Source organism: Etheostoma cragini, chromosome 20 (assembly GCF_013103735.1).
Source record: "Etheostoma cragini isolate CJK2018 chromosome 20, CSU_Ecrag_1.0, whole genome shotgun sequence".
In the NCBI taxonomy this organism is placed as follows: Eukaryota; Metazoa; Chordata; class Actinopteri; order Perciformes; family Percidae; genus Etheostoma; species Etheostoma cragini.
The window spans coordinates 9,607,544-9,624,630 of record NC_048426.1 but is presented as its reverse complement, the minus strand read 5'-3'; the positions used below and the strand labels follow the sequence as shown (position 1 = coordinate 9,624,630).

Sequence of the window (17,087 nt, the reverse complement as noted above, 5' to 3'; positions counted from 1 at the left end):
GACACAGTAAAGTAAAGCTTGTTTCAAGCTTGAAAGTTGTTTCAATGCTACTTACTTACTACTATAATTGAAAACAAATATCTAAGGAAACAAATAAACAACAACCTTTTGAATAGTAAATTCAAAAGAATAATACTTTTGAATGTTGTCCTATTCAACCAATCTTTTCAGTCAATCTGGCTGAGCAACCTAAACAATTCATTCTTGTCTCTGATTGGACGAAGCTAAAGCATGAAGAATTTGCATATAGCAGGCAGGAGCACACACAAGCCTCTGCACCCACAGCAGAGAAAAGAATCCAGCAAGGAACAGGTAAGTCATTGTTCCTTCTTTCACGGTCCTTGTGACCTGGTATGTAGAAAAGACATTTGATCTGAGAATGTTTTTACGTGGTACGTACTGTATGTGTTAATAGCTGCATGTACCAAAAAATACCATATTTAAGTATACTGCCAACTTCCATGTAATTCTGTGTTTTTTCTTCTCAATTACTGCAAGGAGATGACTAACTTTTCCACTTTTGTCTTGCAGGAATGTGCTGAAGTAACCTGTTTAAGATGGAGACATCTGGAAATGTCCCAGAGGTCAAAGTTTTTCCCCCCACAAATAAGTCAGAAAATTCCCTTCAACTGTTAAGCCCTGAAGTTACAGTAAACCAAACCTTTCATGTTAACCCACACCAGGATAGATTCTTACCAACCTGTTGCACGGATGCAGATTATTTCTGCCAAAAAACATCACGTAAAGTTGGACAAGTGAACCAAGAGTTTAGGAGTCAACCAGCTGGAGAGGGGCAGCATTTTGAGCTGACAGAACACAGAGAGCCAGAAGATAGAGGAGCATCTTTCGTCAGGATGAATCTCCTTCGTGGACCTCGTCCTGCAGAGACCAGGCAGGGTGACACCAGAAGAGAGTGCTGCTGTTGTGTCCGTGGACCTAACCGGTGTGGAACAACAGAGCCTGCAAACAGAGACACAACTAGGTGCCAGAGTGTTAGGAAATCAGTCAAAAATTGGAATATAATTTGCACAAGCCTCGAGGTTCATTTGGAATTAAATATTCCATCTATTTTTTTATTTTCAGGGGTGAAAACAATTCTCAGCTTCAGAGTGATGAGGAGGATCTTGAGCCACCCTTGCCGCTAAGATCTGATGATCAGTGTCCAAACTACAGACCCCGTCCACCTCCTCACCACTACATGTACAACTACGGTAAGAAAAACTCTATTAAGTACAGTTACTTCGTTTTCCAATTAGGGTCAAAAATAGTAAATACGCAGTGTGTTTGAAGAAGAAAAAAAAGATGATGCCATAAGCAAGTATTTCAAACTTTTACTTAAATAAAGTGTCAATACAACAATGTACAAATACAAAGTACTTCATTACACGTGAAAGTCCTGAATTCAAAACCCTACAAGTAAAAGTACAGAAGTATCATCTGCCAAGCTGCACTTGTGCTAGCATATTAAAAGTAGTCATTAAAGTAGTCACAACGCATCAGAATTCCCCTTCTCAGAACTGCATCGGATTATTATTATTGAAGAAAAAAATGTACGTTGTGTATGCAGTACTTTAATTTTGTAGACAGTCGAGGTAAAACTAATTCTAACTACTGGATATACTCTTGGCTTTTTTATTCTATAACTATTTTGGTTAACTATTTACGATTGTAGGCTGGATCCTTGCTTTCATAACTATCAGAACTGTGAAAGTGAGGCTGAATAGATGCATGTCAGAAGAATTGTGTTTATCCACAGGGTCCCCTCAGGGCTGTGTCCTTTCTCCACTCCTCTATATTCTGTATACTAATGAGTGCCGCAGCCGTCACAACAACAGATTAATTTTAATGTTTGCTCACGACTTATATGTCTGTTATAGTCAGTCTCCTCCGTGCCGATTGAAACAGCCGCAGTCCTGTTGTTGACATGTTTGTACGGTGGTGTGTGACAGTGCATTTCTTCAACATACTGTAATAAAAACTAAGGACATGAATATTGATTTCAATCATGACAAGCCTTTAACCCCTCAGACTACTATCATCAAGGGGCAGGTGGTAAACTCTGTAGACAACTACTGTACAAGTACCTGGGGTAATTTTTATTTACGGCAAACTAAATTTGGATTGTAACACTGAAATGCTGTGCAGCTATCTTAGTTTCATGTTGGAAAGACCCTCATGATGCTATTTTACAGCTGTTATATTGAACCTGTTTTAACTTTTTCTTTAGTCTGTTGCTACTGGAATCTAGCATCAAGGCCAAAAAAGCACCATCCAGTATAGTATAGTACAGATCTTGGGGGTACTTGGGTTTGTCTAACGTTACTGTTTATTTCAGATAAATGCAGCAGAGTAAAAAGTATGTTGTCACTCTGAACTATAGCAGAAAGTGCTCACGTATGGTACATGTACCTCAAATTGTACAGTATGAGTGAATGTATAGTTACTTTCCACCACTGTCATGAAAAGCAGCATGTGTATTTTTATTAATATGTAGTCTACAGTATATGACTTTATACTCAAGCTGTCAACCTCTTTCTCTCTAGGCTCACTTAGTCATTTTCAGCCTTTATCATGTGCTTAAACTATATCCACAGACTTGTATCATACGATGGATGTCAGGTATTATCACTCTGCAGGACAAGGGAAGTGCAACCTCAATCCCATCAACACACTCCCTCCTCAGTCATGTCACGCTGCTCCCTGTCAGTACAGAAGAGCCTGGGATGACTCCCAAAACTGGTAAAAATAACGTTTGGAAATACAGACTACTCCCTTTTTGTATTTGCAAGCTAACGTTTTTGAACAAATGCAGTGAACCTGGTGCTGCAACCACTTTGCATATTACACAGACTTGTCACATGTCAGCCCATTCAACAGAAGAGCATTTTGTTAATTTTTATTTCTCCCTGCTTCAGGCTCCAGTGCCAAGGTAACTTTATGAATGACAGCGTGGCTCAGGGAAGTGTTTCAGTTAATGTCCCTCAGTTCTCCGTGCCCCCTGTGGAGGCCTTGTTGCGGGTCAACGTGATGAACCAGAGCTCGGCAAGAGCAGAGGGGTTGGTCTCACATCCACATGAGAAAAGAAGAACCATCAGTCTGCCTGATGAGTGCCGTGAGTCATTTTCATTCTCTCATTTGAAAAGGAAGGTGCTAATGTTTAAAGGACGAAGAAGGAAAAAATAATTGTGTAGGGCAATAAGCCTTAACCTAAAGTTGTGGAACAGTAACAGGAAACAGGGTGTGTGATCTGTTGCATGCTGTCTGTATAAACCTGCCAGGTCTTTTTAGGGGAAATAAAAACATATTTCAAAAATATGTACTAAATTGTTACCTCTGTTGTATATGCAGGAGGTGAGTTTGACCACTAAAGACTAACATTTATTTTCTATATTTTGATTTTCAGTGTGCTTCACCCATCATGAGGACACACATTTTGCATTATTTCCACAAGAGAGAACACAATAGAAGTAGAGTAAAATAAAAAGAATGCCTTTTGATTTGCATTGTTGCAAGCTATTAATAATAATAGATCAGTACAATGTTGGGTAAGATAACCAGTGAGAAAAACACCAGTCAGTGCAATGCTTTAAACAACCATTGCATGGCTTTACATACATATCTTTCTATTTAACTAACTACAATTTGATACATTCTGAGATTAACTTGAATATTGTTATCTTTTTTGTTCTTCTCAGGAAACGTTTTTATAACTCATTCTTCAGACATTTCTTCAGAGATAGTTCCCTTTGTAGACTTTCTCACAAAGCACGGTTTTCGACCAGCTGTAAGCTATACAACCTCTTCAATCAAAAGTCAGATTTATAACAAAAAACAAAAAATGTGATGGTTTGCTTAAATTTTACAGATTGACATATTTGATAACCCCATGAGACGCATGGATATCAACAAGTGGAAGGACAGTTACCTGAAGCATGTAAGAACCGGATTTTATCAGATTCATGTACATTTTTGTATATCTTCTGTTATGTTGTCATGTGAAATCTGTGTTAGCACTTGTAAAGACATAGAAGACCAAATTACACAAAATGTGACTTCATGCTATAAACAAATCCAACATTTGTGTTAAATTTGTGTTTCAGACAGTGAATGTGTCTAAAATCCGTTTTTTATACAGCAATCAGCCCTGATTGTCATCGCCATTAGTCCAAAGTACAAGTCGGACATTGAAGGATGTGTAGTGGATAGCCATGATCGACACACTAAATATATTCACTCCATGGTGAGAAATTTGTTTAAATGAGACGTCATTCTGAGAAGAATTGCTAATAATAGGTACTTAAATGTGAAATCTAATTTTGCCAGATGCTGAATGAATTCATCCAGCAAGGCAGCTTGAATTTTAGATTCATACCGCTTCTCTTCTTAAACGCATCCCAGGTCAGAAAGGATTTTTGTTTAATAACTTAATGTTTTGGAGATTTCATAATTTCTCTCCCTACAGCCGTTCTCTATTACAAAAAAACAAACATGTATATGGACTCTCCTTACAGAAACACATCCCAAGTTGGCTTCAGAACACCAGAGTTTTCCGCTGGCCGCAGGACGCTGAAGATGTGTTACTGCGGTTACTCCGGGAGGAGAGATACGTTCCTACTCCTGTTCCTCCGGAGCTCACCCTCATCATCAGGCCTGTGGCCCCCAGTGCTGCAACTACACTGTAAAGACACACAGCGTTTTTGCATTTGTTTAAACATTCGTTTTTGGCTGAGTTTAATAGGAGTATGGTGCAGCTTGTGTGTTGTCAGAATTGATCCAGTTGGGAAGTGAATAACAGCTTGTATTGTATCAAAATGGTGTTTTTCAGATGTTTCAATAAAGTTTAACACAACATGTTCACCACTTTATTCCAAAATAAAATTATTGGATGAATTTTCGTGAAATTTTGACATTCAATAATGAAAAAACAAAACCTGAAAGAAATAAAATAATTTGTAGTCCCTCACATAAGTGGCAGCAGGAGATAGAGGCCGCAAACGTTGCTACCATGGCGTTTGTTGCTGCTTTAAAGGTTTTCACAGGTAATGTTGTACATTCCTCATCTTGAGCACCTGATTTTGTTTTTACCAGTTCAGTGTGCAGATGAAAGTGCCCCACCAGTAGGGGTGCCCAATTCAGCCCGCTGATCTTCACACCCTTTCAACCGCCAAAAAAGGTCTGCTAGAGCGGCTGGTGTGAGGAGCTCCAGCTAAGAATAACCCGGACCTTCTGGGGGATAAAGTTACCTTGAAGCCTCTGAGCTCTACTCTGACCTATACCCATGTGAGGCACCAATAACACTGGGTGGTATATTCTGTCGGCTCCCTTCTCAGCCTACCCAGCCCTCTGCTTAGCTTGGCTTTTTCCTTCCCCTGCGTTGCTTTCCTTCACCCCACCGTCCCAATGCTGCCACACTGGCAGGTCCAAATTCTCCAACACCTGTGAATCTTTCAATTTATGCTTAATTTTCCTTTTTTTTTTTTTTATTATTTTTTCTTGAAGAAATTTCACCTGTGGATTACACGAGCATGGCAACAAGACTGTGATAATTGAGTGGAAATGGAATTATTCAAGAACTTGGACACTTTTTACAGATAAGTTGACGCTGACCTGATTGTTACTGAAGCTGGGATTTTTCCCATTTCCTTCTGCAAGAGGAGGCTTGGCCCCCAACTCAAAGGATTATTGCTTAATTTGTCTCCATATCACCATGGCTGAAGGTAGGACTATCAACACCTGCATCAGCACTGAAAATAACAACATTTACTATTTGCCATAGCACATAAAGCCTAAGTGATATATGCTATGTTAAAAATGAATGACAGTGTTTTCATAGGGCATTTTCTCATAGGATACTGTGTTGAAAGTTGGTTGCTATAAATACAGGATATCATGTAGCCAAAGTATTAGCATTGCTCTCCTGTGACAGACACGGCTGCTGCTGGGGCTGACCTCTGATTTTCAACTTTCTTTTTGACATTTAAAATAAAGAGAGGCTTCTTATGTAATCTGCTCAAACAAGTTTCTTAAGCAAATCTTTTGTTTGAACGAGCTAGGATAAATTGAGCAATAACAGGCAGATTTCCTTGTACAGTTCCATGTACATTTGTGGTGAAATACTGACACCACCTGTCCACCCTGATTCTGAAGGGACTGTTTTGAGTTTTGGCATAACTCAGCATTTGTGTAATGAGGAAGGGAATCATGAGTCGGGCATGCTCAGAGTTTATAAACGGCTGGTGGCACCAGGTCCAAGTGGGAAAGTACGTCAGTGTTGATGATGTTGAGGATGTCATTAAATGCCATTGCAATAATTTTCCATTGGACTAAACAGGTTGGAATCATGTATTTAGAAAACCTGATGAAATAAGAATCACAGATGATTCCCGTCTCATATTTAATTTGACAGTTTAATCAAATTTTACATAATCCCCTCATTTTAGAAAATGACCTTACATGTTGATGCAACGCACAGGGCAGGCAGTGGTTGTCAGATCAGACCTATCATGTCTGCACTGTGTTAAGGTTACATCTTTTGACCACAAAGAAATATCCTTCACATGTCATGGTTTAACTGTTTTGTGACGATGGAACTGGAAAGGTGGCTATTGAAGGACATTGTTATCCCAAACATCCCACAGGAACTTCCTATTCAGAACATTTAACTAAGCCCTGTTAATGTGTTTGTCGGCTAAATTTAAACTTTTAGGATATCAGCTTGTTTAGTCATGCATATTTACTGTTATTTTAGAGAAAGAGAAAGGCAAAGATAACTTTTTTTAGGGTATTTTAAGGAGCCTGACTAATAATAATCTTTAGACTTTAGACTTCACAAATTTAAGGCCAATAATGGTATCTATTTTATTGTATTTTCTTTATTATAGTTCTTTTATTTTTAGGTACACATAACATAAATAAACATTTGTCATGAGGAGCCCTTTGATATAAGATACCAAGATATGTGCTGAGTGGGACATTTGACAGTAATAAAATAACCATGTCAGCACTCTCTGGCAAAGGACATTTTGGCATTTTTGTGCCACCATACATGCAGAAGCTAAATAAATGTTTGCAAAATGAATGTTGCCTCCAGGAAATCATGATTATTGTTGACATGCATGTAACTCTTAGTTTGTTTGTTTGTGGGCTTATAATTGGTTCTCACTGTAAAAGGCAAAGCAAACATGTAAGGACACTTTAAAGACTAAAATACAAGCAGCGAAAGTTGAACCAAAACAGGGCCATCTTGATGATGTAGGAGTTCTCAGAGTGACTTCAGTATCTTTTTTGGGGGGTTGGGGGTTATCCACATAAAGGAGCCAAATCCGCGTCTTCCTCCGCAGCCAGTGGAGCCAATAGAGCAGCTGCACCGCAGACAAGCTCCCTTAAGTCCACCAAAGGTCTGGGACTCCTTGGGAAGCTGAAAATGTCTGCTGAGCTGCTGATTGCCCTGGCTGCTCTCCTGTCCTGGGTGGTGGTGGGAGTGGTGATGTTCGACTTTGTGGAGTACAAGGCAGTCCCTGGTAAGTCACAAATACCCAAAAATGTATCTTATTAGAATTTCAATCATCAAATCATGCTTCATTATCAATAAATCCATTATTTTCCCCAGACATTCAGCAAATAGTTTCTGACCCCGTGCAAGCTGTAAACGACGCTGTCGATGAAGTGTCCAGTCTATTCAACAAGTTTCAAGGTACATAAGAGAGACAGCATGCACGCCACGCCTTGTTAGTAGTGCTGAAGCAAGAAAATGACTCTTATCTCTGGGCCCCTAGAATGTGCTCCTGATTTAAGTGACCCCATGTCAGCTGCCACTTACGCAGCGGAGGAAATATCGGACGCAAAAGATGGATTTGTTCGTTATTTTTCAGATGATGAAGGTATAAAAACTCACTTATGCTCAACCGGAAAGAGAAAAACGTCACCATTTTTATAATACATGTGATGTAACCGCGACTCTAATAATCTACCTCTAAACCCACAGGGAAATTCTACCTCAGCTATGTTGACCCTGTGGTCATCGGTAGACAAGCTTTCCATTCAACCAATGATTTCCTCTGTGGATATGTGGGCACCTTCAAGGACACACTGTGTGCTATCGTTGACACTATATCTGACATATTATTGGATATAAATAAAGGTATGGATTTCATTGTTAACTTTTTTTTTTCCTTCCCTTTTTTCACAGGTAAATAACATGCAAACGATCCTAATTCAAATTAACTGAGTAAAAAGTTAAACTGTAATCATTTTTGTTGTGCATGTGTAGTCTTTAATAAATTAATTTTACGTCATTTTTTTTTTCTCAGGAAAAATGTACCTTAGCTACACTGACCCTGTGGTTATAGGCAGAGGTGTCTTTGGTGTAACTAATGACCTTTTGTGTGGAGTCGGGGGCTACATCCAAGATGTGCTCTGTGCCATTTTGGACACAATTCTGGATGTAGTGAAAGGTATTTACTCTCTTCGTTTAACATCTCTCTAATCTGTAACCTTAAAATATTACAATAACAATGTAACACAGCATACAGTATTTTTTTTAGACACTTACATATTTGTTCTTCTCAGGAACCATGGAGATAACCTTCACAGACCCTGTGGTGGTTGGCAGAAACGTTTTCAGTGCTACTGATGACACCGTGAGTGGAATAGTGGGCTACATCAAGGACGTGCTCTGTGCCATCATAGACAGTATACTGGATATAACCAAAGGTACCTGCGCCATATTTTAACCTTATGTATTGTTTGTGGTGCAATATTTACATTAATTGTTTTTGTGTGTGTAGTGTTGAATCTTATTTGTTGTGTTACTCATTACTAGATCAACATTATTACTCAATAACTTAGATTGTGTTTGTCGTGGGTGTATAATAGTACTTTGTTTTTTTATTGAAAATGATTGATTGCATAATTTCTTTTCCCATCGATCTTTACCTGTCTTTTGAAATGTTTGTATAACAGAAAAAAATGTTTTGGAATTGTTTGAATGAAGTAACTGGAACTTTGGCTTGAATGTGTTTGTTCTTCTCAGGAACCACTGACATTAGCTTCATTGACCCTGTGGTTGTTGGCAGAAATGTCTTCAGTGTTACTAACGACTTTCTGGGTGGAATAACAGGATACATCCAAGATGTGCTCTGTGCCATCTTGGATGTAATACTAGACACAGCAGAAGGTACAGTATTTAACCTTTTACCTAATCTATTGATGTGTCTCACTATGTGTTTGTCCAACTGGACCTGGCTAACTTTCACTTTGACTTGTCTGTTGATCAGACATCCAGCATGCTATGGGATTCCGACCCATGTCAGCTCTGAAGAGAACAGCAGAAATCATCACAGAACAGATAGACACGCTCTGGAGCTACGTCTCCACAACGCTGATTGGAGAACAAGGTCTGTTTGAACACATGGTAACACATAATTTACAAATCAGCCAGACTACACTACTATTTCTGGTAAGTCACTATGTTTGCATTTGCTGTGATTACTCATACTAAGATATAAATAAGTATTGTAAGGGAAGAAATAGTAATCAATCAGAAGTTGTATGTTTTAGTATTGAATGAACAGTAGCTTAACATGACTTTGCGCTGTGTGATATTTCAGGGGTCATGCCTGAAGTGTCTGTTGACCCCATGAAAGTTGTTGAAGAGGCCGTGTTGGAGTTCACAGACAAGAAAGATTTGTTTGTGGCTTACATGTCAAGCATGCTTGCTGGTGATCAAGGTATGCTTGTTTGGAATTAGCTTTACAATAATAACTTGAACTAAAGATACACGCAGACACTTCAGAATACACTGACACCTTGATGCAGACATTCTTCTCTTGTTTTAGATGAACCTGTTGCCACACCTGTTGTAAATATTGTTTCTGAAAAAGGTGAAACTTTTTACTAAAGTTTTAACACACCTTAAAGCATTTTACTAGCATATTTCGGCAAATTATACCCATTTGCACAACGTGTCTTTCTTTTTTTTTGTTTAGATGAAACTGATGCTCCCCAATCCCCCTCTGATATACATCTGGTACAAAGGAAAGGTAAGCAATTACAATGGTGGATCCCTTTTCAGTACTGTTACACTAAAATCGTTTGTTGAAAATTAAGTTGATTGTATTTTATTACCAAATTTTCTTTGAAATATAGGTGAATTCCTGCCACCTTTTGAAAAAGGTAAGAAAACAACACCTGTATTGCAGACATGCGGTAAAATTGATTTTGGACAGGAGAAATGCGTGCGGCAAATAGTTGCCTTTCATGCATGTTTGCATTGATTTTTTTGTTTTTCTTATCACTTTGCATGAACTGATCTCAAGTCTGCCTCATGTTGTGTTTACTGTAATACAGCAAGTCTGAAGTAGACAACGCAGAAACTTGTCCAACTTGTTTGAATACACCCATTTTCCCTTCAACAACTATGCATCAAACCCCCTCTATACTTTTATTGTAGCCTAATAAATGTCAATGTAAGGTTAAGGTGACTGCATCTCTCCCTCTGTTTCTCTGTTTGTTGGATGTGACATTTTCCACGTGTTCTACCGTTATTTAATTTTTCAGTCATCGTGTTTTGTGTCATATCTTCATATATTCATTTTTTTATTTCTATGTTGTATTGAGCATGATGGATTGTCTATGTCCTTTGGAGTTGCATTCCTCTGACTGACAAACTGCAATCTGTATTTCACCAGTTTAAACATCTGTGATTGGCCTATACTCGATTGTTTGTATTCACTGCAACGCATTCTCAAGAACTTGTTGTAGTCCAATATTCTACAATAAGCTATGCACACTCAGACATTTATATATACAATGTGGTTCACACAGCAAAAAATACATGTAAATAATACGTATTACATTGCTTAACCTTTCGTAGAGTTTCAAACGTATGGTTTATCAGAACAGGCTGTTGTACGCCTATTCGATGACATGTGTTTTCCTGTGGAATATTTCATTTGTTCCTTTCATGGAACAATGCAGGTCTACACCACGTGTTTCAAAAGTTAGCCTGTAGAATATCATAGTCATTGTGAATGTTAAAAATTTTGGAAAGCGGTGATGGGAGAAAAGAAAATAAGTCTGGTGATATTTAACTTTTTTCTTTTTGTCAACAAATTCCCTGAAAAGACAAAACAACAATTCTTCTCTGTTTTTCAAAAGCCTGATATGTTCAATTTAACTGTGCCATCAGACTTTCGAGTCTCACGTTTTTCACAAGTAGGGTATTTGCAGACTGAGACTTTGAGAAACTTGCTAGCCAAACAACCCATATTGTGACATTCTTGAGAGCAGACACTCTTTCCATCCAATAAAATGTCTGATGTTCAATGAACAGCATTTACAGTGTTTTTAGAAAAGTTTATCATTTATTTATTACTTGTACCTATCTCCACGGTACACCTCCACTCTAGTCCAAAAACTAAAAACACATCAGTAAGCCACATTGTTTCACTAGCGGACATTTTCCTTTACTATGATGAACATTGTAACGCTGGTTTATATGAGTTAATCCAACATACACTGTTCTGCTGCCATAAATAGGCCTACTCATTAGAGCACCAAATGTATAATGATACTCAGCTGAAAATAGTCCCCAGCAAATGGACAAATTAAACTGGGCTACATATTCGTGATGCATTTGAAAGAGAAAAAAAAGAGAAGTTTTACATCTTCAGTAGAAACGTTGCAAGGTACTGGGAGGACTACTGCATAATTGGTTGATAATACAGTTACAGAGATTATGAAAGCTGCCAAAGATGACGCTGCTGCTGCTGCTGCTGCTGCTGCTGCTGCTGCAGAGTTAAGTGAAGCGCCAGACTCAAAGATCGAGGAGGAGGCTAAAGTTCCCACTGAAGCTGCCAGTGAAGCAGATGGGAACGAGGCGGAGGATGGTATTCACACGTTCTTTTCTTTATTAGCCACATTCATTAGTCAGATACAAGATCAATAACAAGCACTAAATCTGTTACTGTCACATCACTAGTGAAACATGTCGGCCTTGAAGAGACTAAACATGAACCATCACTGGAGGAAGGAGAAGAGGTTGATATTTTGGGGGAGGATGCTGCACATGACGAGGAGGAAGAAGAGGAGAAAGGTTTTGGTACAGATGTTAAAACAGAAATTGAAGAAGAAGATGCACAGGAGCCAGAAACTAAAGGAGACGTGGTTCAAGCTAAGGGGGAGGAAGAGAGGACCATAGCTGAAGACGTTTTGGTACAAAGAGAGAAGGAGGAGGAAACAGAGAAAGATGCAAAAAAAGATCAGGAGAGGGATGAGGAGACCAAAACGGAAGATTTGGTAGAGGAGGAGGAGGAGGAGGAGGAGGAGGAGGAGGAGGAGGAGGAGGAGGAGACCAAAGCTGAAGAAGTTTTTGTAGAAGGGGAGGAGGAGGAAGATGAGGGGGAAACGCAAAAAGAAGATGCAGTAGAAAAAGAGGAGAAGACCAAAACCGAAGACATTGTAGAAGAAGAGAAGGAGGAGACAAAAAATAAGGACGATTTGGTAGAAGATGGGGAGAAAGAGGAGGAGGAAATGAGGGAGGAAGATGAGGCAGAGGACCCCAAAGCTGAAGAAGAGGCAGTAGAAGATAAGGCAGGTGACGAGACAAAAACACAACTTGTGGTAGAAGAGGAGGACGAGGAAAAGGAAGAGGAGGAGGGGGAGGTGGAGACAAAAACTGAAGACCATTTGTTGAAAGCTAAAGAAGAGGACAAGGAGGAGACAAAAACTGACATTCTGTTAGAAGAAGAAAAGGAGGAAAAGAAGGAGGAGGACACAAAAACTGACTTTCTGGTAGAAGATGAAAAGGAGGAAAAGAAGGAGGAGGACACAAAAACTGACGTTCTGGTAGAAGATGAAAAGGAGGAAAAGAAGGAAGAGCACACAACAACTGAGGCAGAAGCTGATGAGGACGGGATTGAAGATGAAGATCTTGAAGTTGGTGAAGAAATAGACAAAGAAAACATTGAAATGCCTGACACCGATGTCAAAGCTCAGTTTGTGAAAACTGACCAAGACGATCAAGCTTTAGATCAGGACGATGATGAGGCTTTGGAAGAGGAGGAAGAAGAAGAACAACTGGAAAAAATGGAGGTAGATGATGAAGGCAAACAGCCATCTGTCCAACAACTTGATCTGAAAATTCTGTTAGCTGAAAAACCTGATAATGCCAGTGTAGTGCCTGAATCGGATGATGAGGAAGAAGAAGAAACACTGGTTCACGACCAAGACGAATACAATGACGTCATTGACGATCATCGGGATGAAAACAACAACAATAGTGAAAGTGGGAAAACTGAACTGAAAGGAAAGAGGAAGGTTCATATTCCGTTTGAGAGGCTCAGAAAACTCGGATCCAGAGCTTCTCAAAAACAGCACCTTCACAAACATGAGAAAGGTACACTCTTGCTATTATCATCACATATTTTTCATTATAATAAAAATGTTTCTGAATGGTGAGGGTCTTATTAATAAATTATCATCTTTACATGTTTTAACATGTTTTCAAAGGTCCACTTGACTAAAGTTATTACTCTGGAAAAGATATTTATTCAACAACATTTCAGTGTGTAATTTTGTCAACATTGTGTTCATTTGTTTTGTGTGGTAAACCAACAGAATGATTTTCAAAGTTTTTTCCTTACAGATTAGAGAAACATTCCAGCATTTATGAAACATTGTTTGATGTTTTATCCAGAATTGTTGATGATAAATAAAATAAATAGCTAAACAGGCTAAATTACAGCAAAAAAATGAACAGGAATTGCTAGTAGATAGCCTGAATCAGCATACTTTTAAAAACTTTCCAAATTGCAAAATTGTGAACAAATATAGGCAAAAAATACCAGGGCTCTAGTTGTAGCCCGCAGTTGGGCTAAATACTTGCCCAGACACGTCTTCACCTCCATTTGTGTTGCCAAAGGGGGATGCTGATCAAGTCAACGCATGTCTTTGCAGTGGCCATACAACAGTGTAGCTTGTTTTGAATTTAGTCTGAACACTCATAAGCCTCTGGGATCATAATGTACTCTTGCTTGTGGGAAATATGTTCACCTTTGTCATTCATATCTCTATGTATGGCTCTGTTCCCATTCTTGAAAATAAGGTTTGTGTCTGAGAGTACCTGACAATCTCTGTACTGCACACATAGTGATTAGAATGATATTAATCTTCTCAACTGACAACAGAAATAAAAAATTAAGTTTTATTTAGATCAGAAACTCATTCTAGCTCCATGGAAAGAGGATCTAAGGACTAATACAGAGACAAGTACCCAATTAGCTCCTTTCAGTGTGCTCTTTTCTTTTCGATGACTCACTACAGACAAATTTATTCGCCAAGGTGTTAATTGTGTACATGGGTGTTCCTGCTTTGGACCAGTCATTGACTTGGTCAGCCGATATCCCAAGTGGCAGCTAGATGGCGGTGAGAGGCTGAAAAAAGCATTGATCGTTTTCTAGATGACACAAAACAATATTCTGATGCATGATCTTCCCTCCACAGTGTACCAATGAAAAATAATTACTGAACAAATAGTTTGTTGAATATCAATATAATATTGTCGAGTTGTGTTTTTTTTTTTGATCATAGTGTTTTAGTGCTGTAGTGCTTACAGTGCTTATGCAAGCATGAGAATTTGTTATTGTGATTATTATAATTGCCAATCAGAATGTCACTGCATATTGTACTTTATAATTCTTTTTCACAATACTGCATGCTATTCTTTAGTTCTCAAAGAAGCAAAAGAAAGACATGCAATGAAAGACGTTAAAGATGCCATTCTTAAAGGTAATAATACTGAAATTGTGCGCCTTCTTTACTTTGCTTGCTCCAAAAATTAATTTTACATTAATTTGCTACAATTTATTAAAAACAAGGAGGTACTCTACGCACACAGGCACCTGATAGTTTTGCCTTTTTGCTTGCTTACAGACCTCAAAGCTGCAAAAACTGAAAAGGAGAAAAGAGAAGAGGAGATGAAAATTGAGGAAACCATAGAGATAAAATTAAAAGAAGATAAGCTAAAGGAGGAGTACAAACCCCTTGAAAAGAAACCACTGAAGCCCAAAGGTAACAACACTTAATAATGAAATGACAAAATATAATTCAAAAGTACATATGTAAAAAAGAACACACCGCTGTTACTTTCTGTGTAACAAAAGAAGTGAAGTAAGAATGGTGCCTCACTTATTTGTCTAACTATATTGTGAACGTATATTGTAGCAAAATTGGGACAGGCTAAGTGTCAAAATAGAAAGCAGTTCATATTGTATTTCCAAATAAAGTTGGGTCAGAATGAGTATTCTGGCCACAAAAGACAGGATTCTTTTTCAGCTTCAACACAGTTCCCAATTGAGTATGTTCCAGACATTGTGGAGTACACTCAACATTGACACTTTGATGATTGCTTTTAGAAAAAGAGCCTAAGGACAAGGAAGAATCTACAAAACCATCCACAGCGGAGGCAGAAGTACTGAAGCCTTCTAAGCAGAAAGATGACACAGCTGAACCTAAAAAGAAGAGACAAGTGACAAAAGACTCTGAAGAAAAAAACAGAACAGAACTGAAGAAACCACCTAAACAACAGAAAGAAGTCAAGAAACTGCCTAAAGAAGAGAAAGAAGTTGATAAACCATCTAAAGAAGAGAAGGAAGACAAGAAACCATCTAGAGAAGAGAAAGAAGTCAAGAAACCATCTAAAGAAGAGAAAGAAGACAGGAAACCATCTAGAGAAAAGAAAGAAGACAAGAAACCATCTAAAGAAGAGACGGAAGACAAGAAACCAATTAGAAAAGAGAAAGAAGTCAAGAAACCATCTAAAGAAGAAAAAGGAGTCAAGAAACCATCTAGAGAAGAGAAGGAAGACAAGAAACCATCTAAAGAGAAAGAAGACAAGAAACCATCTAAAGAAGAGAAAGAAGTCAAGAAACCATCTAAAGAGAAAGAAGTCAAGAAACCATCTAGAGAAGAGAAAGAAGACAAAAAACCATCTAAGGAAGAGAAAGAAGTCAAGAAACCTTCTAAAGAAGAGAAACCATCTAGAGAAGAGAAAGAAGACAAGAAAGCATCTAAAGATAAAGAAGTCAAGAAACCATCTAAAGAAGAGAAAGAAGACAAGAAACCATCTAAAGAAGCGAAAGAAGACAGGAAACCATCTAAAGAGAAAGAAGTCAAGAAACCATCTAGAGAGGAGGAAGAAGACAGGATACCATCTAGAAAAGAGATAGAAGACAAGAAACCATCTAAAGAGAAAGAAGACAAGAAACCATCTAAAGAAGAGAAAGAGGTAAAGAAACCATCTAAAGAAAAAGAAGTCAAGAAACCCTCTAGAGAAGACAAAAAAGACCAAAAAACATCTAAGGAAGAGAAAGAAGTCAAGAAAACTTCTAAAGAAGAGAAACCTTCTAGAGAAGAGAAAGAACACAGGAAACCATCTAGAGAAAAGAAAGAAGTTAAGAAACCATCTAGAGAAGAGAAAGAACACAAGAAACCATCTAAAGAAGAGAAAGAGGACAAGAAACCTTCCAGAGAAGAGAAAGAAGACAAGAAACCATCTAAAGAAAAAGAAGTCAAGAAACCATCTAAAGAAGAGAAAGAGGACAAGAAACCATCTAGAGAAGAGAAAGAAGACAAGAAACCATCTAAAGAAGAGAAAGAAGACAAGAAACCATCTAAAGAAGAGAAAGAAGACAAGAAACCATCTAAAGAGAAAGAAGTCAAGAAACCATCTAAAGAAGAGAAAGGAGTAAAGAAACCTCTTAAAGAAGAGAAAGAAGACAAGAAACCATCTAAGGAACAGAAAGAAGTCAAGAAACCATCTAAAGAAGAGAAAGAAGAAAAGAAACCATCTAAAGAAGAGAAAGAAATTAAGAAACCTCTCAAAGAAGAGAAAGAAGACAAGAAACCCTCTAAAGAAGAGAAAGAAGTTAAGAAACCATCTAGAGAAGAGAAAGAACACATGAAACCATCTAGAGAAGAGAAAGAAGTGAAGAAACCATCTAAAGAAGAGAAAGAAGAAAAGAAACCATCTAGAGCAGAGACAGAAGACAAGAAACCATCTAAAGAAGAGAAAGAAATTAAGAAACCTC

The 17,087-nt window shown here is 38.2% G+C and overlaps 2 protein-coding genes across 8 annotated transcripts in view; both read left to right on the top strand.

Moving 5' to 3' along the window:
- The first annotated feature begins 262 nt into the window (after nt 1-262).
- LOC117936239 (adapter protein CIKS-like) lies at nt 263-4,857 on the top strand. 7 transcript variants are annotated; one of them, XM_034859112.1, is made up of 11 exons: nt 263-312; nt 532-624; nt 815-982; nt 1,084-1,211; nt 2,595-2,739; nt 2,916-3,112; nt 3,696-3,784; nt 3,866-3,934; nt 4,136-4,240; nt 4,324-4,398; nt 4,512-4,857. In XM_034859112.1, the coding sequence occupies exons 3-11, from the start codon at nt 855-857 to the stop codon at nt 4,680-4,682; spliced, it is 1,107 nt and encodes a 368-aa protein (XP_034715003.1). In that variant the 5' UTR covers nt 263-312; nt 532-624; nt 815-854; the 3' UTR covers nt 4,683-4,857. The 7 variants fall into 7 exon arrangements, with proteins under 7 accessions (XP_034715003.1, XP_034715002.1, XP_034715001.1 ...); XM_034859113.1 differs by having other exon boundaries at nt 290-351; XM_034859111.1 differs by having other exon boundaries at nt 532-982; nt 2,637-2,739.
- Nucleotides 4,858-5,263: 406 nt separating this feature from the next.
- LOC117936274 (trichohyalin-like) overlaps nt 5,264-17,087 on the top strand; it is a 13,034-nt gene continuing 1,210 nt past the window's right edge. The window contains exons 1-20 of the mRNA XM_034859150.1: nt 5,264-5,717; nt 7,341-7,520; nt 7,610-7,693; nt 7,776-7,880; nt 7,985-8,140; nt 8,310-8,453; nt 8,569-8,712; nt 9,032-9,175; nt 9,276-9,395; nt 9,609-9,728; nt 9,837-9,881; nt 9,987-10,040; nt 10,147-10,173; nt 11,727-11,888; nt 11,981-12,705; nt 12,820-13,152; nt 13,201-13,396; nt 14,728-14,787; nt 14,932-15,069; nt 15,414-16,450. Coding sequence (XP_034715041.1) covers nt 5,708-5,717; nt 7,341-7,520; nt 7,610-7,693; nt 7,776-7,880; nt 7,985-8,140; nt 8,310-8,453; nt 8,569-8,712; nt 9,032-9,175; nt 9,276-9,395; nt 9,609-9,728; nt 9,837-9,881; nt 9,987-10,040; nt 10,147-10,173; nt 11,727-11,888; nt 11,981-12,705; nt 12,820-13,152; nt 13,201-13,396; nt 14,728-14,787; nt 14,932-15,069; nt 15,414-16,450 — 3,984 coding nt within the window. The 5' untranslated portion in view covers nt 5,264-5,707. The remainder of the gene's footprint in view (nt 5,718-7,340; nt 7,521-7,609; nt 7,694-7,775; nt 7,881-7,984; nt 8,141-8,309; nt 8,454-8,568; nt 8,713-9,031; nt 9,176-9,275; nt 9,396-9,608; nt 9,729-9,836; nt 9,882-9,986; nt 10,041-10,146; nt 10,174-11,726; nt 11,889-11,980; nt 12,706-12,819; nt 13,153-13,200; nt 13,397-14,727; nt 14,788-14,931; nt 15,070-15,413; nt 16,451-17,087) is intronic.

Excerpts from the sequence above, each read along its gene's own strand:
- LOC117936239 (XM_034859108.1), top strand. The coding sequence starts at position 558 with ATGGAGACATCTGGAAATGTCCCAGAGGTCAAAGTTTTTCCCCCCACA. Across the intron at positions 1,212-2,594 it reads CCACTACATGTACAACTACG|ACTTGTATCATACGATGGAT; the intron begins GTAAGAAAAACT and ends CTATATCCACAG. Across the intron at positions 3,113-3,695 it reads CAGTCTGCCTGATGAGTGCC|GAAACGTTTTTATAACTCAT; the intron begins GTGAGTCATTTT and ends TGTTCTTCTCAG.